General features: G+C 37.0%; 3 protein-coding genes across 3 annotated transcripts; all 3 read right to left on the bottom strand.

Moving 5' to 3' along the window:
- Positions 1 to 45: 45 nt before the first annotated feature.
- LOC113692195 (probable LRR receptor-like serine/threonine-protein kinase At1g67720) lies at positions 46 to 9,037 on the bottom strand. The gene is made up of 15 exons (XM_072054375.1): positions 8,588 to 9,037; positions 6,510 to 7,041; positions 5,846 to 6,351; positions 5,511 to 5,643; positions 5,251 to 5,322; positions 5,107 to 5,175; positions 4,765 to 4,836; positions 4,604 to 4,672; positions 3,803 to 3,957; positions 3,475 to 3,716; positions 2,964 to 3,090; positions 2,824 to 2,892; positions 2,546 to 2,732; positions 1,221 to 1,356; positions 46 to 843 (listed from the first exon to the last, which is right to left on the bottom strand). Exons 1-15 carry the CDS (start codon positions 8,670 to 8,672, stop codon positions 505 to 507), a joined length of 2,793 nt encoding a protein of 930 aa, XP_071910476.1. The 5' UTR covers positions 8,673 to 9,037; the 3' UTR covers positions 46 to 504.
- A 6,695-nt stretch (positions 9,038 to 15,732) lies between these two features.
- Positions 15,733 to 18,478, bottom strand: LOC140009606 (L-ascorbate peroxidase, cytosolic-like). Its single transcript, XM_072055690.1, has 9 exons — positions 18,341 to 18,478; positions 18,013 to 18,154; positions 17,350 to 17,524; positions 17,150 to 17,215; positions 16,898 to 16,957; positions 16,622 to 16,701; positions 16,364 to 16,466; positions 16,194 to 16,252; positions 15,733 to 16,104 (listed from the first exon to the last, which is right to left on the bottom strand). Exons 2-9 carry the CDS (start codon positions 18,129 to 18,131, stop codon positions 16,086 to 16,088), a joined length of 681 nt encoding a protein of 226 aa, XP_071911791.1. The 5' UTR covers positions 18,132 to 18,154; positions 18,341 to 18,478; the 3' UTR covers positions 15,733 to 16,085.
- A 2,456-nt stretch (positions 18,479 to 20,934) lies between these two features.
- On the bottom strand, positions 20,935 to 24,957 carry LOC140009276 (probable serine/threonine-protein kinase PBL7). The gene is made up of 5 exons (XM_072054374.1): positions 24,667 to 24,957; positions 23,527 to 23,717; positions 22,668 to 22,857; positions 22,186 to 22,577; positions 20,935 to 21,571 (listed from the first exon to the last, which is right to left on the bottom strand). The coding sequence occupies exons 1-5, from the start codon at positions 24,764 to 24,766 to the stop codon at positions 21,272 to 21,274; spliced, it is 1,173 nt and encodes a 390-aa protein (XP_071910475.1). The 5' UTR covers positions 24,767 to 24,957; the 3' UTR covers positions 20,935 to 21,271.
- Positions 24,958 to 25,213: the final 256 nt, after the last annotated feature.

Here is a 25,213-nt window from a genome sequence, read left to right as displayed (position 1 = left end):
ATAGAGAAAACAATAATAAATAAAATAAAATAAAGAGACGAAAAATCAACAAGCTGCAAGGACTATGACCTCCATGATACATCTCACATGGCTGCTACTACAACTTTTCAGGTTCAGGGTCAGTTTCACCATTTAAATCATCACAGTTTAACTAGGCAAGAATACACAGAGCCAGCAGCATTTGGCATGTGACACACTACTTGGTGTCCATTCTGTCCGTCCCGATAGTCATAGTGATAGGGAGTCAGCATCTCCACCCCAAAAAAGGGGAGAAAAAAAACTTCAATAATCCACTGGGTACAGTCCACCAATCTTGCTCTGCTAATACAATGACCAATATTTGGAATAAATTGAGTAGCTAACTCATAATCTACACAGCCCACATATGTACTGCCATTAAGTACTAAACGAAGCCGAGAAACTCAGAATATTCTATCGCTCCGGATAAATTCGAGCTATCCCGAAAAAATGGGAAATAGGGCGAGACTTGTGAGTAGACAAATCCTATCTAGCAGTTGGCCGTGCAATGGACTCATCAATTGATAAGTAATGCTCACTTGCACCCAAGTCCAGAGAACCCCCCAAGTTTAAGGAAGAATGAATAGATTGCCTGGATATATCATCTGAGCTACCTTCCCTGATTGCTTCTGCACCTCTTTCAATCGATATTGCATCTTGGATCTCCTTAATAACTTCTGAAATAGGGGGCCTCATGCTCCCGTGGGGTTGGACACACATCAAAGCTTTCTCAGCTATCTTCCACATTGATTGGATGTCATATTCATTATGCAATGAGGGGTCAATGATCCCTTGGATATCTCCACTCTCGATGTGTAACTTCGCCTGAGATGGTGCAACAAGATAGTCAAACAGTTAATTCTGATTGCACTTTGAATAAAAATTGACAACAAAGAGATTTACACAGATTAGTCCTCTAAGGAGGTGCTTTATCCATTTTGTCAATCTGGAATCTCGTTAAAAAAAGAAATAGAGATGAAACCCGTAAAGAAGTAAAAACCATTATAGCTAATTTCTTTATCGCGGGAATAAATGCGGATTCAGGAACATTGTTCGTTCTGATAAACAGCAATTGCTATATCGTATAATATGCTCAAATATAATCTCACTACAGCAACGTCGAACCTCATGTAATGAATCAGGAAACTTCGAGGTGCTTTATCGATTTCATAACTAGTACTGTTATTGTCAACTGATCTTACCCATTGGACTATATTGCGACAGTGCACACCAAAGTTTTCATTTGAAATTGCCTCTTGACCAGATATTAGCTCCAGTAGAATGACCCCGAAACTATAGACATCACTCTTGTCCGTCAACTGCTGGGAGATATAATACCTGCATAAGATTGGTGGAATGTAAGAAGTCATGCTTGAAATATAAGCATAAGACAACTATCTTCAAAGCCTTTCACATACGAACAGAAGAAATATAGAGGGAGAACTTTTGAAAAGCCTAATTAGTGATAGCAGCATGCTGCAAATACCAATCATGCCATTCTTAGGAATATCATCTTTGGTAAAGAAAGGATAAGTAGACAATGTGCAATCACTTTTTCTTTTTTGGATTTTCTTCCAATCACATCTCCTATGTGTGACTTTAAAAATTTTCAGGTAAGGGAAAGCTCAGCAGATAAATGCAATTGACAAGATCTTTTGTTTTAATCTTGCATCAAGTCACTTGACTCTTTTGTCTTTATCTACAGATGTCCTTTTCCCAGTAACCTGTGAAGACCCCAGCTTCTCAATTTCTCTTAAGTCACAATGTTTACTACCAATAAATGTGAAAGATAGTTGCAAATTTGGGGACGACAAATTCAACTGTTCAGCTGATTTAAGTTGCCAGTTCATGGGCATGTAGTTGTAACAGAATTCTTGGCTTAGAGAGTTGGTGTTCAAGTTAAGATTGCAAAGAGTTAATAGTCTTGTGCATATTGATCCAGTGTCCTACATTGTTTCCATCACCCCCGCCCCCAAAATACCAAAAAATTGAAAAAAAAAAAAAAAACCGACCTTATAACCCTTTACAGGAGCTCACCAAACAATTACTGGGAAAATGCTTGAAGTCAATTCTTTTTATATTTCATAGGAAGTAGACAAAGACCGTCAGTCCTATAAATGAAGATTATCTGGGACCTTCAGCAAGTAGAGATGACCAGGTGGATGAAATAGCAACAAACTCACTTCTTAGGTAGGACATAAGAGCTCATAATATCTATAACTAGTGAACTAGATCATATGCCAAGCATCCAAAATCTTGGATAAAAAGTCCACTTCCATAAATGCCCTGGAAAGTCCCATTTGGTTGCTAATTAAGGCATAATCCAGATTTAATGAATGTATGCTGTCAGCATGTGAACTCTAGAGCAATAGACTTGATGAAAGAGGACATGTAATGATTAAAAGTGAAAGACTAATAATGACAAAATTGGAAGTTCAATCACTAATTTGTTCAACCATATAGTTTATGTGATCTTGCACTTTATTAGCCAATCAAAGAAGATTAAGGTCTAGGACAAAAGTCATACTCAGGATCTAGATAGCCAACAGTTCCTCGAACAATGCTTGACACGTGGGAAGCTCCATCTACGGCAAGTTTTGAGAGACCAAAATCCGAAACCTTTGCTCGCATGTCCTTGTCAAGGAGGATATTGCTGGTCTTTACATCCCTATGAATGATGGATGGAGTACACCCAGTATGAAGGTACTCAATCCCTGAGACAAGCATAACCATTTTGACTTGTTATGCTAACCTAACGAGGACCAAGCCTGTCAATTTAAAACGATTCATATTTAGCATACTCACCTTTAGCAGCATCTTCAGCAATCTCAAGGCGCTTAATCCAACTGATCCTTCTTTCATGTGTTATAGGCCCTACCAGGTGTTACAAGTGATTAAACATGCCAAAATGAACAACTTTGTATCAGAAAAATAATGGACTTTACCATAGAGATGTTCCTTTAGAGTCCCGTTATGCATGAACTCGTACACAAGTATACTTTTCCCTTCTTCTTGGCAATATCCAAGAAACTGTACAAGATTCCTGTGATGTATCCTCGAAAGAAGAGCCACCTAAGCCATATATGAGCATGGGATTTTCGTGAAGTTGTAGGTAATGCAGCCAAAAAGAAATTTATCATTGTAAGAAGAATAATTAATTAAAAATGAAACAAAGTTGATAAACTTGTGACCGGAAGCAAAAAAGTTGATAAAACTGTGCATTAGAAAAATTTAGAATAAGTTCTTCAAAAGTAATTTGTGTTTGCAAAGCAATATCATTACTCCTGTTTCTTCTGTATTCCAATAGTTGTCATCTTTTCCCCAGGGGAAGAAAAGGAAACCACCACGTCACTGGTGCTACTATCTTCATTTTTTACAAACAGATTTTGGTAAATAAACTAGAAGACAAGAGCCACTGTCATCAACAGTAAATGAATCCCAATTCAAGAGAATTACCTCATTCGAAAATTCTCGTTTGCCCTGGAAGGAGTTATTTGTGAGAACTTTCACAGCAATTTCCTTCGCTTCCTTGAGTTTCCCGTAATACACAACTCCAAAGCCTCCTGAGCCGACTTTCCTCTCAAAGTTCCTTGTTGCATCTTCAAGCTCAGACAAAGTGAAGTAATGAGCAACTTCAGATGCAGCATCACCCAATGAGGAGACAACTCTTTGACCAGGTAAACGATGTTCATGCTGGTCTGCAAATAGATTCACGAATTTCTCATGAGCAAGCAATGTTCTCATGCCTAAAAAGAACTAAATAATTCATAATCTTCCATCTAACCTTGATTTGCATAATTTTTATTTCCTTTCTGCATCAATAAGCAAGAGATAATAGTGGCGAGCAGCAGTGCTGCAGCACCAACTGATGATCCAATAATGATTTTCTTATGATTTCCTGCACTGCCTCCTTTATGAAGACCAATGTTCCCAGTATAGCTGAAAGCATTGCGGTACAAAGACCATATAAAAGGAGAATTTCAGAAACAGAATGCTCAGATAAACGGGGATACAGATATATATCATGCTAGTTCAATTTAAGTCAAATCCAACACAAGATATTAAATTGCCACTACCTAAAGCTATGATATACCATTGAACATTAGCATCATCCCATTAACATGTCTATTAAAATGAAGCTGGGCTTTTATCATCTGCATGTCTTGAAGAGCCTACTTGTTCATGGATATTGGTCAGCTTAAAACATTAAAATAAAGGCATAAAAGGCTTTTAACCTTCCAATTTCCAAACATGTCATGATTCATGATTTATGATGGCATTTGATCTACAATAAGTTAATAGCACCATTTTCTATCTTATCTAATTTGCAGGCATGAAAATTCCACCACCAAAAACTGGGAAGGTAAATAAAAGGTCAGAAAATGTTCACGCCAAAATATATGTAATCGTTCTTAATTATTAAGGAAAAACATACTAACACAGCATATTAATCACAGATTTATTTGAATAAGGACCGACTAGATGACCACAGTTGTCACTTGCATAAGGCAATTGCCTCACAAGACATGGAGACATTAATTATCTAAGCGAAACAAGGAACAGAGGGGGGAAAATGAACACCCACTTTAAGATCAGACCCCTGTTCAGAAGATTTGATGGGATAGTCCCAGATAACTCATTGTTCTGCACATACCTGAAAGAGTTAAAACGACCATGATGTACATAATAAACCTTTGACAGACAAGAAAAGGAAAAGTCAAAGCAAAGTACACGTATCAAACTTACAGTTCTCTTAAATTCGGTAAACCTCCCAAGGAGGAAGGCAGCCCTCCAGTCAACTGATTGTTCTCAAGATGTCTGCAAAATTTCCAAAATTGCAAAATAATTAAGCCAACAGGAGTTAAAGCACAGAATCTCATCATTCCTGAAATACCAGTAGAAATCACTATAAGCAACACCATTTATACATGACTTCCCCACTTGAACTATAAATGCACATGCGCTGGTATAACACAAGTGCATGCCTTTATACATGAGACAATAATAACTTGCATGTGGGGAAAAAAGAAAATATATTCCCTACAACCCCTATTCTTCTGACAAAAACAGAAAAGAGAGAGGATTTACATTGTCTTCAAGTTTGGGCATCCAGAAAAATCAGGAATTGTACCAGAAAATGAATTTCCATCAAGCCATCTGCAAGAAGAAGTTAAAAGGTATGATGATACAGACCATAGGAACAGATACAAATCGTTCTTAGCTGAAACTTACAATTCAGCTAAGCCGCTCAATTTTGTTAACTCTAAAGGGATACTTCCAGTCAAGTTCTTCCTCGACAATTTGCTGCAAAAACAGATATTAAGGTTAGCTGATAAATCACTGACTTACTTTTTCGAATGGTTTCAGGACATGATATGAAACAATACATTTGACAATATTATCATCAACACAGGGCACAAGATATATCATCAACAACACAAGGTCCAAGAAACAAACACCAGAAAGTGAAAGGAAAACCAACAGAACTGTACATGGATGTTATTTTAGGCTGAGGATCTGTGTTACATTGGATCCACGACCACGTGGTCGGTAAGCATGGGTCACCACCTTCTTGTGCCCAATCAGCAGTAGAGTAAGCTGAGATTATACCAGCAACAAGTTGTCCTGTAATTCATGCAGATAGGTATGAAGACTGCATTATTAGCATTTTCACAAAATAAATCTAGAAAGGAAGGACTTAAACTCAGCCAGCAATTTCAACAGCCCTGAATCCTCCCTCATTGTAAAAGGAGCTACGCGGGCCAAACTGTATGCTATTCCGTGAAAGGAGATAATGAATTGAATTATATTCAAAATATCATTTTACCATCCAAAGAGCCATCGCTTTTCTTCAGATACTTATTTATTTCTAATGCATTCAGGAGGGGCCCCATTGTAGAATCAGACGTCTTTCCAAATCTGAATGATAAGACAAAGGGAAGCGATATGTTGAAGTATCCAGGTTCATATAAACGATATTTCCCCGAGGCATTCTCTTCAATATTGACAATAGCCTTGCTGAGATCAGGATTTCCAGGTAACACTAGCCTGAATTTTCTGGTAGCAGTTGGAGCCAAATCTTCAATTTCTGCAAAATAGGTGAATGCCCATCCAGAACCAGGAAAACCGTCCAGATTCAACCGATATGTGAGTGACCCATTTCTTCCAACTACAGCTGTCTGCATCACTTTCTCAGGTGGTCTTTCACCAGAGCTAACATCAATTGGCATTCGAGTAGATACCTTTTCAGTACCAGGTGCAACATCAACTAGATAGTTGGCTTTTCGCACAGTATCAGATTCCCATATCCTATCAAATGGATCATGAGGATACCTGATGGGTAAAAGGGGGAAATCTAAGTATCAGTACTGAGCAAAGACTTCGATTTCTAATTGCATGGCAATTTTGACAGAAAGTAAAGACCATAGCTATCCTGTCAAGAACATTTCAATCTACTGCAACCAAAATCCAGAAAAAGATGGGAAGCATACCTGATTGGAGTATCACTATCAGCACCAAAATTTATTCTTGCAGAAACACTTAAAAAGAACTCGTTCTCAAATTGGGTCATATAAATTGAACCATTAAATTGTCGGAGCTCAAGGGTCGAAATAAATGGCTGCCCAGTGGTAGCATTAGACAAACAGATGCTAATGGTGGGTTCAGTAGCAAGAAATATTAACTCTTGATATTCTATAGTGCTAGCATCTGAAATAACCACCGTAGCCCAGCGAGTAGGCCCTAGTGAAATATCAAACTTTGGATACACGTTGTTGTTGTCAAAGTTTCCATACAAGAAGCTTGCTCTTAAAAGGTATCTGGTCCTACTCATAACATTAAGTGTGTAACAATACTTTCTGTTATCTGCAGGAAAATATCTCAAAGTCATATATTGAGTTCTTTGCTCATTTGCAACAGATATATTAGCTCTTCCTCCGCTGATCATCTGACCATCAGGAGTCCACAGGAGACCAAGTTCATCTGTGAAGTTACCTTTGCCTCCGCAGTCCAAACTTAAAAAACCTGATCCACGGGGCCACATCAGTCAGAACCATATGATCAACTGCTACTTTTATCACAGAATTTAAAAGAGCACTCCAATAACATAAAATATATGGCTAATTTCTTCTGCAGAAGCACCAAAACCTAGAAGATGAAGGTAATTCTGAACATTACCAAGTAAATTTCATAACTAGGTTTTCACAACAAACCCCACAGATTATTATTCACCACGAATAGGATGTTTTGGGAAGAAAATAGGATGCTATTGTTGCCTTAATTCGCCAGAACAAACAGTTTCAAGGATTCTATGGTATTCAAGCACTGAAGCCACAGTAGAGGGATCAAACTGTGTATGAGCTGTGCTTCACGAATCATCCATTAGGCTGATGCAATTCTCAGTTCTTTTCTCGACCATAAATTTCTGCCAACTTGCTTGGGCCCTTGGACTTTAGGCCTTAAAATCAGAAGACAGTAAACTAATTGAAATAAGTTCAGAGAGAAATGTGTAATAGACTGATCACTAAAGATGGGAAAAGCTCCTAACCACCATTTAAACTTTCATAACTTGCTCATCTCTTCCAAAAGATCCACCAAGAGATTCAGTTTAGAAGTTGATTAGCTGCAGAATAATGGTTCTTGCAACCAAGAATTCAAATCCATATAGTTTAGCCAAAATCGTACACAAACTAGGACTTTTGAAGGCCCAAGTTAAGTCGATTCTTGACTCTCCATCACTAAACTTGCAACTCCGTTGCCAACTGAAGTTGCCATATACTACAGCATTGGCAAGAGTTCCGCTAATTAATGAAAAATGCATATTAACTACTTAAGATTTAAAAGCCTACTAAATATCCCCATTTACCAGTGTTTATTAGATATCCTAATCCTTTTACTCCCTGAATGGAACGAAAGTTATCAGCACAGGCAATCTGCACGATTTTACCTTCGGTTTGAATGATTAAAAAAAAAAAAAATTCAACCGTCACCAACTGCTTCTGAATCTACCCCTTTTTCAGGGAGCAGGTTTAACACCCACTAAACCCTCTATAAAAAACTTCAGACTACATAATCACGTTGAACCCATTTCACATAATATGAACTTTCACTCTGACTTATCATTAAAGGCGTTTATCCAATAGCTCTGCCCACAGCGATCACCTAAAACCAAATGTTTTCCAACCCCCCCCCCCCCCCCACAACCCCAAAAAAAAAAAAACATTCGTTCCTCTAGAAATTTTATTAGGTTCTTTTCTTCTAAATTTCCTTTCGGTACTACAAAACCCATGATTATTATCATCCCAAAGTTAATACGGAAAAATTAATATGAAAGCACACGCCCACTCAATTTTAAATAAAGCAATTAGTATGGTTACACAGGAATCCTGTCAATAGTAGACAACATTAACGACGACTAGTTTGCCAAAAGAATTAAAATATAAAAAAAATTAATGACGAATGGAGCATGAAAAGTACTATTTATTTTCAAGACAAAAAAGCATCTCCACAAACTCCCAAATATAATAATCACCCATGAACGACGCACAGAGATAGAGAGGGAGAGAGGAACCTGGCATCTGGGCTTTGGCTACATCCATGAGAAGTGGAAAAGCCAACGAGAGGAAAAGAAAATAGTAGCATTTATGAGTCACCATTATTGCTTTGCTTCCTTCGTTTTCAGTGGATAATAAGCAGAAGACTGCAGTGAGAGATTATAGTAGAACTAGCATACTACTCACTACTCAGTATGGGAAAGAAACTTAGCTGAACAGACGGCCAAATTTAGCGTGTACTGACTGCTACGAGAGACCAGCAACCAAGATGACGATTGATGGAAAAAGTTAATAATAAAAAAAGTAAAAGGCTGCTAAGTTATGAAGCGAAGAAGGTGATTAACGTCTTGCGAGTGGGGATTGACACTTTAATTGGCCACCAGGAGAAAAATATTAGTGACCAGTGAACGAGCACATTACATAATTTAATATAAATGTTTGTCGTTAAGAAATGTTTCTAATTGAGTACCAAAATATCAGAATGGAGAGAAAAAGGGGCGGGTTCTGGTATTCTTTCTATCCCCCTTGTCTTTTCTCCCTTTTTTTGAGTGGAATAACTGTGGATTCGAATTCTTGATTTGGAGGAGGAAGTGGCATTCTGGTCGCCGGAAATTTGAGGGCACTAACCATCATTAATTATATATATATATATATATATATATATATATATCTAAAAAATTTTATAATTATTTCAATTCAATTCATCTCGTACTATTATTATATATATTAATCTTTTCTACACCGATCGATAGTATTAGTGTATACACTATCAATATATATAAAATTTACTCTTATTATATATAATAAAATACGAGTTTATCTAACAAGTGCTCAGTCTCTTAGCGAAAATTAAATAAAGAAGTGTCAAAATGCAAAGGAAGACTTTAAGTATGTATGTACTGTGTAACAAAGAAACTTTTAGTTTCGTTTTTTTTTTATATATTTTAAAGGAGGAAATGGGCGAGTGAAAAGTTAATAAAGAAGAATTATAAAGGGTCCCACAAGACGGGAAGGTTCACGTTAAGTTGGACTCCCTGGGACAGCGTAGGATGATCGGAAATGGTAAAAGGACGAGATTCGGCCTGTGGGCCCCCAGTAACTACTAACAAACATACGTCTTCTCTCACTCCTGTCATGATTCATCCTCATTCTCCCGGTCTTCCATCCCTGCGTTTCTCCGCTGGTCAATTCTCGGTGGTCTGAGGGAGCAGGAGAAGTTCACGCTCGTCTACAGCAGTATTTGCACGCGTTGCGGTTCCAACTTCCAAGCCCGGCAGCGTGTTTTACTATCTTAGATAGAGTTTTAAAATGACTTATATTCCCTCTATATTTTGATAATATATTTGCAGAATAATAAATTTTATTCCTGTTACGAATAAGTCATTAATAGTAATTTCGAGTTTTGGAGCAGTCTTTTGCAAAAGAGACCGTCACAGTTCAAGAAAAAGACTTTTTAATACTTCTTTAAAATTACGGTTGTGACTAATCAAAAAATACTTCAACATATGTGTTTAATTATATTATCTGGACTTGATACTTATAGAAGTTTTTTTTCTTTTTACTTGATAACGTGTATTTTTGAATTTTTATAAAAAATTATTCCTTCTCTTGAATTTTAATACACAAAATGATCTAGTAATATATAAAAAAATAGCGTGGTCCCAGTCTATCGATAAAGAAGAATAAAGCCATGATGTGATGACACGCCTGAGCTTGAAAGTGGCGGTATATCACCTGGATTCAGTTATTCCCGTAGGATTTAACGCCAGAAGCAAATAGGTACCTGATTGAATTCAAAATTCATGGTGCTTTATCGTTTTTAGCTTATTCCGCCGGCCGAGGCAGTAGTAGCAACAACAAATCATCTGCCGCCGCTGCTGGTTTGTTTGTCCAGTTTTAAAAGCCAACGAACTCATCGAGATGAGATCTCAGCAGTGAATACTAATCAAATCTTCACGAGTGGCACCCCCTCTTCGAACTGTAGATCGAAAATTTGAACTTCACCTACAGTTTTTCTTTGAACTTCACCTACCGTAAAAAAAAATTTTAAAAAGATGTCAAAATACTTTTTTTATCTAGTCAAATTCTTATATCTATTAATCATTATATACAGTCTCTCTAGGCTCCACTTCATATAGATTATGATAGATTAATTTATAAAAATATTATAGTTATTATAAAAAAAAAGAAGAAATATTAATCAAATCTTACGCGGGATTTACCGCTTACCTATATCCATCATAATAGTATGGTCTTTTTGAATAAATTAGCAAAGACCGACGCATCGTTATTCGTTAGGGGTAGGATCATGGAAATTCGCTCCATTCTTCCAATTTGGAAGTCAATTGTTATTTTTTCTTTTTATTTATTGCGACTAGAATTTTGCTGTCCTCCGTTTGACGAATGCATGGTTTTCCTCGTCAAAGCCGCATCACACTGTAGATCATACTAGGAGCTTGGAAAGACTTTGCTTTGACCATTGGGACTCTACGATACTGACAAATTCCTACAAGTAATTAATTAATCCAATGTCAGCCGCAATATTAACAGTCAGTCAGTCAGGTACATTAACGAAGCTGAAAACGTTTTACACGGGTCGATGACATCCAACCAACCCAAGAGTATAGTATGGGCAGCGAAATTTTTGTTCAACTTATATATGGATGGAGTTGACCTAAATTATTAGTATATGGGGTAGAACTGGAAATGAAAATGATGCCCAGGCTCGTAGTAATTAATTCCTGACTCTCAAGTCTCAAGTGCTTTTAGAGTTAATAGCCTAAGCAGTACCCAACGCATTTGACCACCCATGAGTTTAAGTCCCGCATCATACGCCTGCATGGACGATTAGTAATGAATGCCTCAACAAGTCAGGAGACCTTAACTCGCCCTTAAACTAATCTGCACGTATTCGGACTTTACTTTTAATTGTGCTTTGCCTCTGCGTTGAACTCATTAAATAAACACTTTGCCCCTTTATTATATTTTAAAATAAGAATGTCCTTATTTTTTATTTTTTGGTTTATTCACTCTCTTGCCTTTTCTTTTCCACTACTTTCTTTTGACTGCTTTTTTTTTTTCACTCCTATCATGTCACTATTTTATTTCACTTTCCTATTAGTATCACTAATTTGTATTCTTGTTATGATATTATAATTAACTTTTACTCATAATTTCATTCTTGTCCTATTTATTTACACTATTAGAAAATTTAGAACGAACTATATAGCATAAAAAACTAATGTATGTCTCTCATAATTAAAAAGCGTATATTACTAGCAATTTGACTACTTGAAAAGATATTAACGAACTAGAATTTTAAATTACTTAATATTTAAAAGTATATCCTAAAAAAGTAAAGTAACTATATAGTTGATAACCATTATGTGTATTACGATCTGAATTTGTCACTTTGTTATTAAAATTAATTGACTCTAAACTCTAGATATATTGATTTTAAGTAATGCATGAAATAGTCTATGCACATAGATAACATATATTTTGTTATAGCACAGACTTTTCGTTTTGAATTGAGAAATTCGATGAAGGATTTGAAATCCATTCAAATCGTTCAAATTATTTGGATTATTTTAGAGGCATTTGAATTTATAATTCACTAATTATCAAGATATATTTTGAATACTATAATAATTTGTGATCCACAAATTCAAATACCTTTTAAATAATCTAAACAATTAGAGAGATTATTTGAAAGGATTTCAAATCCTTCGGTAAATAATTCTTTCACCTCTTGATTGGAAGGGAGAAAGTTTACAAAAATAAAATATGAACCTCTGCACAACAAGGATTTGCATGCATATGCCTTACGGTGTGGAAAGATTTTAACTCAGGCCTTGTTTGGAACCCAAATTTTTTGCCAAATTTGTCTGCTACAAGTTTTTTAAAAACTTTAGCTACAGTAACTTCAAAAATTTTTTTAATGTTTTTAAACTATACATTTCAAAAAAATTCAAAAATCTACACATTTCAAAAAAATTTTTAAAAACTTATACAGTAAGTTATAATAAAGTTTTAGACAAACTCCTAAAAAACTCACATTCCAAATATTATTTAACCGTTTTGATCTGCATGTGCGCCTATTCTTTTACTTTGTGCATATCCATTCACAATTAGTTTCAAAAGTTTTTCTTTTCGTTTTTTAATTAGTTTCAAAAGTTCAACCACAAAACATTTTCTGCCAATTCCCCCAAAAAAGGGGGGAAAAAAAAAGCAGAAGAAGATCGATTTCCTCCAGTGTTATTCAGATTTAGGAACTATACTAGTACTGTCTTTGTTTGGATAGAGCATTATTCCAAATAATTATTTAGAATAATTATTGTAGTACTTTTTGTGATATGATATATGTAAGATAAAAAAGGTGATTGAAAATATAAAAAGGTGAATTGAAAAATGTATTTATGATGCAAGTAAAAAAATTTTTTAGAAAAATTTGCTATCCAAGCGTAGCAGGGCCCGGAACTTTCCAGGAAAACAGATTAGTCTTTTTCTTAGTGATTGTTGCGGGCGGGCCGGCAACTTTTTTGTCAGACAATGTGGTGATTGAGCTTTGTCGTTGGCGTTACTTTACAGAAAGAAAAATGATTCTTGTTCTTCTTTTCTCAAATCCTAACTCAACTTTTTTCCCTTTTTACTAGTTCAAGCGTTCAAGTTTTCAACTACTAAGTGGAATCGTACCTCACAATCACCTCACTTGTTGATAATTTAAGGTACTTCACTATTATCCTCTGCGCTCCCAAAATCCATCTTTATACCTGCATGCCTTTTCCTTAACGTCTAAGTATCTACTCCTAAAAAAAGCATCAGACCATGTCCTGTCGTTTTGATAATCGGAGATAAATACCTGTCGTCCGTACACTAAATAAATACATACATGAATCATATATACCGGTAAGTCATGGTACTGTTCCCTCTAAATTTTTGAACTTGTTATAATCTATCTAAGACCCAATTACGCTAATTTCACCATCTAACGGTAAACTTAAACTTGAAGGTATGTCAAGGTCCAATTCTGACCAAAGCAGAATTCACCAGGAAGAAGCCATTTTAAAAGTGAAGTACAACTCCCCCAAAAAAATGAAAGTGAAGTGACAAAGAATAAATAATAACAAAAACTACTTTTGACCACTGAAAAGAAGGTATCCTTTATAACTTTTGCAACTATAATCAGACCCCTTTGACAAATCATTCACAGGCCACCACCACTGCCCTAAGGCTCAAATTTGATTCGTTGCACCATGTTGGCCTGAGCCTCCCATTGCTACTGGCTGGATTGAAGCAACAAATGTACACTCAAGCAATTTTTTATTATTATAATTTTTTTTTGTCGACACAGGGGTGTCTGAGTCAATTCTTACGGGGCCCGACTAATCCCTGCGACCCGGGCCCGGCGCCCCAACCCGACCCAAGCACGATAAGTGCGCGGAGGAATCCAGCAGAACAGAGACTCGAACCTGGGACCAAGTGATCACCAGTGGGAGATGCTACCGCTGGACCATTCACGCGGGGGCGTACGCTCATGCAATTGCACCGTTTAATTTTGCATGCTTCAGTGAGTAAGCTGGGGATTGCGGGTATGATTTGGCCCATGAACTATCTAATCAAATATGTAATGATGAGGCTGGAGTCCAATGAATCTTAGTTTCGTGATTTCTGGTGATTTTCAGTGATTTAAAATGTCAATGGATAGGATTTGGGTTGGATCTCATTAATTCAAATCCAAACCCATTAAATTTAGTTACACATAAACTCATACCCTTATAGTTATGGATCTGAAAAAAGTAAGTTCGAACCTAAACACTCTTAAAACTGAATATCCATTGGACATCCACTGTATTTCTCTTAACATGCTAAAGTAAAAATATTCAAGAATTTTAATATGTATATACTTTTCTTAACATGTAAAAACCATTCAGTTTTGATTTTTGAATAATAAAATTAATATTCAAGAAGTTGAATGCAATAATTATTAACGTCTGATTCTATTTATTTTCAAAACTTCAACTGTATTCACGTTCAATCTATCAATTATATGCCTTTACTTTTACTCCTTAGGCTCCATATCTATACGAAACCGCCTTTGGATGACGGGGAACATCCATGCCACACCAAGAAAGAAACCATTCGATATTAAGGCACCGATTTGATTCGATTCAGCGTACTATCACCCTTTACTAGATAAGGATTGATAGCGATACTCCCCAACATATTAAGGATCGATAGGGAAACTCCCCAACATATCAAAAGTGTTGTGTTTATACATGTCAGAATTATACTTCCTCCGTCCCACTTTGATAGTCCTGTTTTCCTTTTTCGTCTGTTCCAAATTGTAGTCTACTTTCCAATTAAAGAATATAGTTGTATTTTAATTTTTCTAAAATACCCTTATTCAATGTAAGTTGTTGTTACTATAAACCTATCACATTCAATGAGAGTTTATTCTTTTTTTACTATCAATTCAAGTTTCCATAAAGTTGTACTCTAATTAATGTGAGGGTATTTTAGAAAAATTGCTATCTAAATTGATTGTTCCAACAAAGTTAACTACTTTTTCTTAAACTGTGTGAAAAAAGAATCAGGACTATCAAAGTGGGACGGAGGGAGTAATAAAAATCTTGATTCTTACTTACTTATACTCGAAAGGATGACTCATAAATAGATGAGTCCCTCATTTTTTCATAATTAATTAATACATTTACGTGATAAAAAGATCATATCTGCAGTTTTTTTTTTTGTTTGAAAATTCTCTTTTTGATTCAATAATAAATATACTTCAGAAACCTTTTGTTTATTGTAATGGTTCTTTTCATATGAATTCAATTTGAAGATTTGATTTTGAGCACTTTTCATACGTCCTCAACGACTGCAAGAAAGAAAGGGGACCTGTGCCCAGCGTGTGTGCTGCAGGATCGATCTTCAGCCGGGGGCTCATGATAAAGAATAGATAAGACGCTTCGTCCCTTCCTTGCCTTCTGTGCTTGCTAGGAATAATAACTAGGCTTAGAGCCCAAAATGTCATTGAGGCTAGGCCCTCAGGCTGGGAACCATCCTTACTTGTAAGAAAGGAAGTGACTGTATCCCTCTTTTGTTTAATCTTTTTCCCTAACGAGGTATTTTCGCGAAAAACCAAAAACCGAAGATCTAGTTAACGCATCAATCACCAAGAAATAGGATTATTGTACACGAACAAGCTGGCCATGATCCCTCATTGTTCATACAAAGCATTTAATGCCTATACAACAAACGAAAAAAAACAATCACCCTGGTTCAGTTCATAAAGTGATTACCCAAATCTAATGAGCAGCTCACGATTATGTAGCCTATAGTAGCAATGATACACAGTACAAATTCAACGGATCAAATGTTGAGGGCCATTAAGGGAGTAAATCATCTACAATCGGAACTGGAGGAAGGCATATGCAGAAGTCAAAGAAAAGCGAGCAGGGCAAGACTTCTTTGTCCCATCCCACGACCAATTCCCTGCTTCGTCATGGAACTTCAAGCATCATCCGCGAACCTAAATGATTGAAGAAAGTGGGTTCCGAGTTCCCCAGACGAGGGACTGCATTACTGAATTGAATTGAAGGAAAGGCGAAAGTTAGTTACCCAAGTTCCGAGAGCTTCAAATGAGCTTCAGCATAGTCTGCAAAGAAGGCATCCTCGTCCTAGCGCAAAATCATCATTGCCAGCCAAGTTTAGTGAAACAATTTGTTGTTTCATGCTACACTAACTAGCAAACGGTCAAAAGCTGAGCTAAGGGGAGAAAATTAACATACCGCAGCATATTTCTCAACTAATGGACGTAACGCTGGATCTTCCAAAAGTGCTTTGTCAGATGGAAGCCGGATAAGATCTTCTTTCTCTCCACGCAGCAGTTCTCTGTACTTGTACGAAATAAGAGCATACCAATAATCAATTCGTGGACAGTGGTTCCTCTCGTGTGGTTTTCTCGGAAATTTGGGCAGGCAGCACTTTCAAACGGATCTATAATATGCTTAGAAACTTGTAAGGTAACAAGATGAACAGGAACTTACTTGAAGTAGGAGTTATCAAAGATTAGAGGATTACTGGTCCAAGGTCCCTCAAATCCAGAACGTTCCTTGTGACACCTTCCCTGATAAATTTCACCCCGGTTTCTTTAAGTCAATGGACAATAGTAAATAGTGAATAGTGATCCATCATCTAGCTAAATCATTTTATAGGAAACTAACATGAGAGTTCATAGCATACCAAAGTATGACCACCAGAAAGAGCAATGCAATCTTGAGATTTCAGTCATATCACATCTATGCTAGGAAATTAGATAGTACAAATAAGTAACCTTTAGTTGCATCTGGCAAACGTCCTTCAGGAGGAGGTTCATCTTTGTCCTGCAAAGGATGCAAAACTTGTTAGGTTGACAATGGAAACATCAAATGGAACTTCCAAAATGTTAACTCCGTTCTGCAATATACAGTTGCAAACATCTAATAAGTGATATTTTCCAAACCAAAGGAACCATCTCCCAGTTGATTTAAATTGAATTCTTACTTCCTACAAAAAGATGGATGGGTCAGACTTACAGGTCTGCCGGGATGAAAAGGAATCTCAGGGCCTCCAGTGACCTCAACGGCAACAATTCCAGCCAACTTGATATGATAAATAGACATCAATGACAATCATTACTTTTGAATACTAAAATCAGTTCTTTTTTTTTTCTTTTTTGGGGGGGTGGAGGAATGGAGGAACCAATGCAATCTGGAAACTGAAAAGAGAGTTTTACCTGATAGAAATCAGCATAGGTGAGGAGTGGAAATTGTTCCTTGATTGGCTCCAAAAGTCGGACAGCAATATCAAGGCCATTATTAGCATCATGAGAAAGCTCGGCCGGGTGCTTGATAGTCCCGAAGGGCCCTCCAGTTTTCGTATCCACATCATAGGTCCCTGCGGAATGCCATCTGAAGCAACGCGTATATGATCACGTAAATCACCCATCAGCAATGAGAAAAGAAATGAAGAAGAAGTTTCTGAAATTTAAAATATAAACTAACTGCACAGCTTTAAACAGAGAGCCAGAGAGATAATATGCCAATTGAATTATGCAATCAGGTAATCAAAAGACTGTTTTACACAAAGAAGATAAGAGAGGGCATGGCATGCCTAAAAGAATGAATATTTACAGAAGCAAGCAAATTCACTAGAATCACTACCCTATTTATTATATTCATATGAAACACTGAATTGATAGAACATGAGGGATCAGTTTTCATTTTCCTGAACTCAAGACAGCCAAACTAAACAAATGCAAGAAAGACAGTCCAGCAATCCACAGGACAGGAACAAAGCAACAAAGCATGCATGGTTAATCATTTGAGTTATCATCACAACATACTCAGAAACAGAACTAACTTGACTTAAAAGAGAGACGGATAAAGAGGCTGCGTACGCTAGTCGGAGGATCAAAGGAGCACAATGCTTCTCAGCAATGAAGCCTCTGAGCTTCCTCTTGCATTTCTCAACTGCCTTCTCGTACTCCTGGCTTACTTTCGGGTACGATTTTCCCATGAAGGTATCAAGGGGATCTTCAGCTGAAAATTTCTTAGCATATAAGGATATCCAAAGAGCATAATGCAAGAACAGCAATTCATGTACAAAGACATAAATAGCACCAAAGACTATATATGCTTTCCGCATGAAAAATCAAGAAGACAAAATCTACATGCAATTTAATACTACTGGCTCTACATGCAACGCATGCTCAAATTAACACAAACCTGAGGTGCAAAAGCCAAAGGCAAAAAAGAAAAAGAGAAGTAGTTGCAGATGCAGTGCGCTTGATCAGATCGCCCAAAAAAAAAAAAAACGAAAAGATTTAGTATTGAGTTCTTTACAAGAGAGGAGCGAATTTAGAGTCTGAATTTTAGAGGGGTGCGGGGTCAAAGGACGGGAAAGTTCTAGCTGCTGGTGTGGGCCGCATGTGGGCCCTTTATCTTTCAACACGGGTACTACAAGAAGCTTGTGGTGCCAAGGGCCAGGACAGTGTTGCAGTGACGTGTCAATGGTCCATTTCAAGGAAAACACTGAGCTGGTGAAGATTCGAAGCCCAAATCAACCTTATAACAACACTGTGGATAAGGTGTCCAATTAATTTGGGCCGAATTCATGCTAGACTCCGGAACAGATACATTACTTATGGCCTTTTAACTAACTGAAGGAACCCAAAGCTTCAACTTTTTTTTGAGAGTAAAATAAGCCCATTTTAATGTAAAAATTGGTAAGAAATGAAAAGCAACGAGTTTTTTTCAGTTTCATATCTTCAGAACTGCTACAAAATATTTCACCTAGTACTAACAATCATATCCTTAGAGATTATGCATGATCCCTTACTTCCATTTCAATAACAAAATTGTGCAAATTTCCAAAAGATTGGATAAATCTCTGCAAGGCATGACTGGTATTAGGTAGGTTTCTTCGTCTTGCTGTTCAAGGTTGTTTCTGGTAGATAAACAAATTAGCTATCATAGTTGACTTATTGGAATGCTAATTCTAAGTTCTATGTGCCGAAATTTGCTGGAGATATTAGGTTCAAAAGTAATCTTAATTTTAGATAGGGTTTGAGAACTTAATTAAAAGAAAAATTATTGAATGATCAAGAGAAAAAATTCGGGTTAAATATTAAGTTAGGTATGAAAGTAGTCTTAATTTCAGGTGGCATTTGAGAAATGAATTGAAAGGAAAAAAAAAAAAAGAATGATCAACTGAGATAATTCGCTAGGTTTTGCTGCTTCTTTTAGTATTCCGTTGGAATTGCTTTTGGCAACTTTTTTTTTTTTGATAGTAAATTAGAAAATTTCATTAAGGTGAAGATAGGTCCGCCGAAATTGCGGAGAGAAGAAAAGATGGTGGAGAATAACTCCAACTACAGATATCTAAAATAGAGCGAGCATTTCTAGCTAATAAATGTGCTGGCACATTGGCCTTCCTAGGGACCCAGTTAGCCTCCCAAGCGGCGAAGTTCTGTAACCTAACAAAGATATCATCTAACAGCACCCCATAGGCGGAGTCATCAGACTCCATAAGCTTAAGCATGCTGACGATCTTCAAAGAGTCTCCCTCCAAAATAATGTTTGGCAACTTTGATCACCTTAATTTGTTACTGCTGCTGCCGCGCATAATTTCGATTGCATCATCAGGCAGCCTTAGGATTTTGACTGAACTTCTCCATATGACAAATGATGCTGTAAAGACGAAGAGCAGAGGGAGGCCATTTTGACGGACAACGGATGGATCTTCTGTCCTACTTCTTATGTCACTCTCTGTCTTCACTTTTTATTATACAAGGAAGGCCATTTTGATGCGAAATGAATCTTCTGTCCCACTTCCTATGCCGCTCTCTGTCTTCACTTTTTATTATACGACATTAATATGCAACTTGTGATGGCATCCAATCTTAACGACCATGATTCAAGATTTTATAGCAGCAACTAATTAATCCTAACAACTAGGATTTACATCTTAGTAAAAATTAAACATGTCAATGTCAAATTATCACCTCCTTACTTGTCTTTAACAACTTTCAAAAGATTAATCTTTTGAATTGCCACCTTTCGTTACACTTCCCAGTTTTTGACAGCTAAATCTCTAGAAGGATGGGTTAACGTGAGCAAAATCCCTTAGACACTAACATAGACTGCCACAGATTTCTAAGCTCATTTGATCTACCTGTTATGCGATCCATTTACGTCTGCAGAATCCATAGTGCAAGTTCCATACACATTCACGTGCAACTACTTTATAGCTCAACATAATCCAGAGGCGATAATTGTTTACATCAGTAAGACAGCATATTCTTTTTTTTTTTTCCAACGAAAACAAGTAAGACAGCATATTCAGATGAGCTCTTCAGGATAAGTCCAAAACAGCTTAGAGAGCTTAACTCTCCATAACCTCAGGATAATTACCGCTTGTAGGCGCAGCAGTTATGATTGTAATTACTCAGCATGAAAAGCAATTTAGGCTAAAAAAGTTCTAACGGTCAAACACCTCTGCCGGCAACCCAACTAACGTACTGCAGAAGAAGAACAAAGGATTCTCTGTTACAGCTTTTCCTACTACATAACTCAAACATGAGCGATGGCACTCACTCAATGCACATACAAAGATGGAAATCCTTACCCTGTACATCATCACCTCTAGCATAATTACAGGAGCAACAGTCATGACTGAAATTTCTTAAAGAACGAAAAGCAATTCTAGCTAAAAGGTTGCTAGCCTAGCACCACTAACAACTTCCTTATGCTTTACCAAATAAAGAAAATGAACAACCAACATGTCAAAAACCAATAGATCATGCCTTTTGAAGAAACAGTAACAAAACAGAATATATGCATATATACATACCCGTACTAGTACATTCTCAAGTCAGTTTTACAACGTTGAAGGTAGGCGTTATAAAAACTTGAAGAAGGCTTTGATTACAATTGAACCCAACACCTATTGGTTGAAGAAAACAGTGCCTAACCTAGTCCATCCCAAAAGCAAATCAAATAAACATGTTTTCTCAACACCATAAGCATTAGGCCACCTGCGGTGTATCACTAATTAATCCGTGTAGAATTAGCATTATATACTTTTAAGAGCAGCCTTCTCCCATAGTGTTACAGAAATCTGATGTTACAAAGAACAGCAAAATATCAATACTGCATCTAGTTTGATCTTTTTTCATATCCATTATCGCCATGTTCTCTCTTCTCACCCTCTCTTTTTGTCCTAGGTGGAGTGGCTGGAGCCCATTGTGAACTTTGGGCAGGGTTATATTTTTGTGAAGCAAGGTAAGACAAAGCTGTGACTACATCAGCAATCACAGGGCGCATATTAGGCTGCTCTTGGACACACATAGCTGCTACTGAAAGTGCCTGGTACAAGCCTCTCATTGGATACTGACCTTGGAGCATAGGATCAGCCATCTGTGAGAACTTCTTCCGATCGTTGATCAAGGGTCTTGCCTGGAATAAAAAAACAATAATCAATATGTGTATTCAATAAAACAGCTACAGGCATCAGAATACCTAAACACTAGTAGCATTTTCTCTGCGGTGCATTACTAGCTGTAACAGAAGGTGCTGTTCTCTTTTTCTGCTGACGGAAAATTAAACTCAAGGTGAAGCACCACCAATCAATTGCACAAAATGCTTCAACTAATATCTCAAAGAAACCTTACAGAGCAAGAGATCCCTTGAAGGTCAAAAACAATGGATCTTCATAGAAATCACATTTCACCTTCAGACAGACTTATTACACTCTGTTTATAAGTCAAATCTCAGCAAGAGCTTTAGTGATCCATGATAACAATCAATGCTCACATTCGACTTCCATAACACTGAAACACAATAACCGTGTTGTAGTGTGCCATAAATAACTTAATGAGACACCATTTTCAGACATAAATCACCCGGTTACTTCCAATTCTCCAATCGAAACCTATAAACTACTGATCAAAAGAGTGATGTATAGAAAGTAGTACGATTCGCTGCACATCACTATTATTCACCGCCAGAAAAAGCATAAGAAATTTCTGTGACAACAACAAAAACTTGAGAGAAGATGGCAATTGTCTTACCCAAGCTACCAGGTTATGCTCCCCTGCAGTTTTGGAATTCTCAATTGCTTTCCTTCCAGTTATTATCTCTAAAAGTACAACACCAAAGCTGTAAACATCTGATTTCAGTGTCAGTTGTCCTGTCATTGCATACTCAGGTGCGCAATACCCATAGGTACCCATGACCCTAGTGGATACATGAGTATTATCACCAACAGGCCCAAGCTTAGCCAAACCAAAATCAGATAGCTTTGGATGATAACCCTCACCAAGCAAAATGTTAGAGCATTTTAGATCACGATATATAACTGGGGGGCTAGCTTTATCATGCAGATGCTCTAAACCCTTTGCTGCCCCAGCAGCAATTTTCATTCTTGTATTCCAATCAAGCCATTTTTTATCTGGTGTAGCATCTGTAGAAGAAGGTTTGTGAGTCCAAACTCCACAGGCAATTTTTTATACAAGTAAAAATTTGAGGATATGCACCTAATAATAGCAAATACCATAGAGGTGGTCCTCTAAGGACCCCAACGGCATGTATTCATATACAAGAAGTCTCTGGTCTCCATCAGCACAATAACCAATAAGATTAACAAGATTGGGATGGTGAAGCAAGCTCAACATCAACACTTCAACTAGAAATTCTCTATTCCCTTGCAACCCATTGCGATCAAGTTGCTTGATGGCAACAATCTGCACCAAAGGCATTAAACTAGAATTCAACCTTTCGGCAATCGATAGTTAAAAATAACTAACATAATTTCAATAAAATGAACAACACAAAATCTCCATCCAATTTGGCTTTATCATTGAAAAATCTTGATGCACCAAACCATGGAACCGAAGCTCAAAAATGTACTTCGCTTGATTGAAAAAGGAAACAGTGATCCATGTAAAGGTTGTTTATGCCAGCATAAACGAAACATGATGATGCATCTATTCAGAACAATCTAATTAGCAATAAGATTTTGACAATGTTAAGAAAAGCATTTCACAGGGCATTAGAACATTTCTTTTACTAGGAGGCCTGCAGTGGACTCTCTATCTTTCTGAAGGTCTTTTATACTTAAATCATGATATATGGAAGTCTTTTATTTTCTAGCAACAAAGGCATGTTATAAAAAAGCTAGAATAATGTGTCAATGCCATCATTGGGCTTGAACCATTTCGACGTCTGGCTTAGAAGCAAAAAAAATTGAGAAACCCATGGGGAAAAATTAGACTACAACAAAGTGGAAGATGAGCAGCTCATGATTTAGAGAACAGATGCTGAGGAGGCAGTCATGGAACATCTGGAAACATACAAAATATGCTTACTTTTTCCTCATTATGTATTCACAAAGAATAGAGAGCCCCACATACCTGGTTGGAGTTCTCAAGTCGCCCTTTGTATACTCTACCAAATCCTCCTTCTCCAAGAAGACAATCTGCCCGAAAATTTCTAGTTGCAGCAGCCAATTCACGAAATGCAAAAGTCTTGGCTGCAATTTGGTTGGACCCTCCATCCTTGCTGTTTACCTGCGAGTTTAATGGTGCATTTACCTTCGACTTCTCTGAAGACAGAAAAGCAGAAAATTAGGAGGACAGAAATGGCCAAGTAACCACTAGACCACGCTAACCTTCCAAAAACCACTTTTTAATTTTTATAGCATATTTGGGAAGGATACACATTAATGTGTCATTTCTCTCTTAAAGTTTGTTTGACATGGTAAAAACTAGAGCTGACTTTGGTATGACTTCTCGAAGGTTTACCCATCCCAACTCCCAAGATAATGGTGAGACGGGACTAAGTTGACAATAGGCATCAATGTGGTGTTTCTGAAATTTTTGAGTCATCTGCACCTAAAGCAATTTTGATGAGGTATCACATTTGCAAGTTCCAAACTGCAGTAACAATATCATTGGTATATGATTATACACCAGGTTAAAAAGTCAAAGTACATAGCTGGTAACTAGTAAGAAGATTCAAACCCCTTTGAACTATTACTTGAAGTAAAGAACAACCGTAAGACAGCAAGTACCCAAGCTCATTCAAGACTCACTCTTCTTCTTCTTCAACCTTTTTTTCCAGATTAGTGACACCATATGCACTTAGCAACTCAGTTTAAACTTAAACGGACCTGATCCGCCAGAAGGTCCAGATACGACATTACTGAACATAAATGCTTTCAGTCCAATTAAAAGACGTATAGGTGCAAAAGAAAACCCTTAAGCAAGCACCCCCACCCAACAGGCCGACAGGGTGGAGAAAAAGTCAACAAATAGTGCTCAACAAATATTCCAGGAGAAAATGAAAACTACTGTTAGAAAAGCCATAAAAAACCCCTCAACAAACTGCTGGACAGACTCAACAATCAGACAGTTCCTTTTGGTATAAGCCAATTGAGAATCTTGTTCAAGAACTGTCTGAAATTAATGGGCGACAACGAAAATATCATCTACGGAATAAAGATAAAAACTTTAATTGAACATACCATACATATGCCACAAAGAGTGAGATACCTGGAGAAGGCTGAATAGGATGAAGTGGGTCCTTAATCTTCCTCTTCTTCTTTGATGAAAGCTTGGAATGAGATTGTCCAGAGCATGGAAACCAACCCATCAAAAGTTTTTCTCAGAGTTTTTTCTCTTGATCCGGACTCCTTTCCCGAACAATTCAAAAGAGTTGCATAAATTATTATGCACAGGATGGCAGCAAAAGTGCGAAAGAATCGAAGGAATGGAGTGGTGCGTCTTTTGTTTAGTTTTACCTTAGAGAAGGAAAGAAATGTGTCGACGTCTCTAACGACTAATAAAACGAATGAAACGGAAAAGAAATGGTGGAGGCAGGAAAGACTCTCTGTCTTCCTTTTTTTTTTTTTTTAATACTAAATGAAAGATATTGTGGTTCTTCAAAAAAAAATTCAGGCAGGTACGTGGTGTATTCGTCTGATCCAGTGGTCGTTCTGTCTCCATCGATCCCCCATAAGTCCAGTTAAATCTCTCCCATAGTTAAATTAGAATAGAGTAAGAGTAGAAGTAGGGTAACGATTAACAAAAAAAAAAAAAA

The sequence above is a fragment of the Coffea arabica genome, chromosome 6e (assembly GCF_036785885.1).
Source record: "Coffea arabica cultivar ET-39 chromosome 6e, Coffea Arabica ET-39 HiFi, whole genome shotgun sequence".
NCBI lineage: Eukaryota > Viridiplantae > Streptophyta > Magnoliopsida > Gentianales > Rubiaceae > Coffea > Coffea arabica.
The sequence above is the reverse complement of the archived record's forward strand: the minus strand, read 5'-3'. Positions and strand labels throughout refer to the sequence as shown.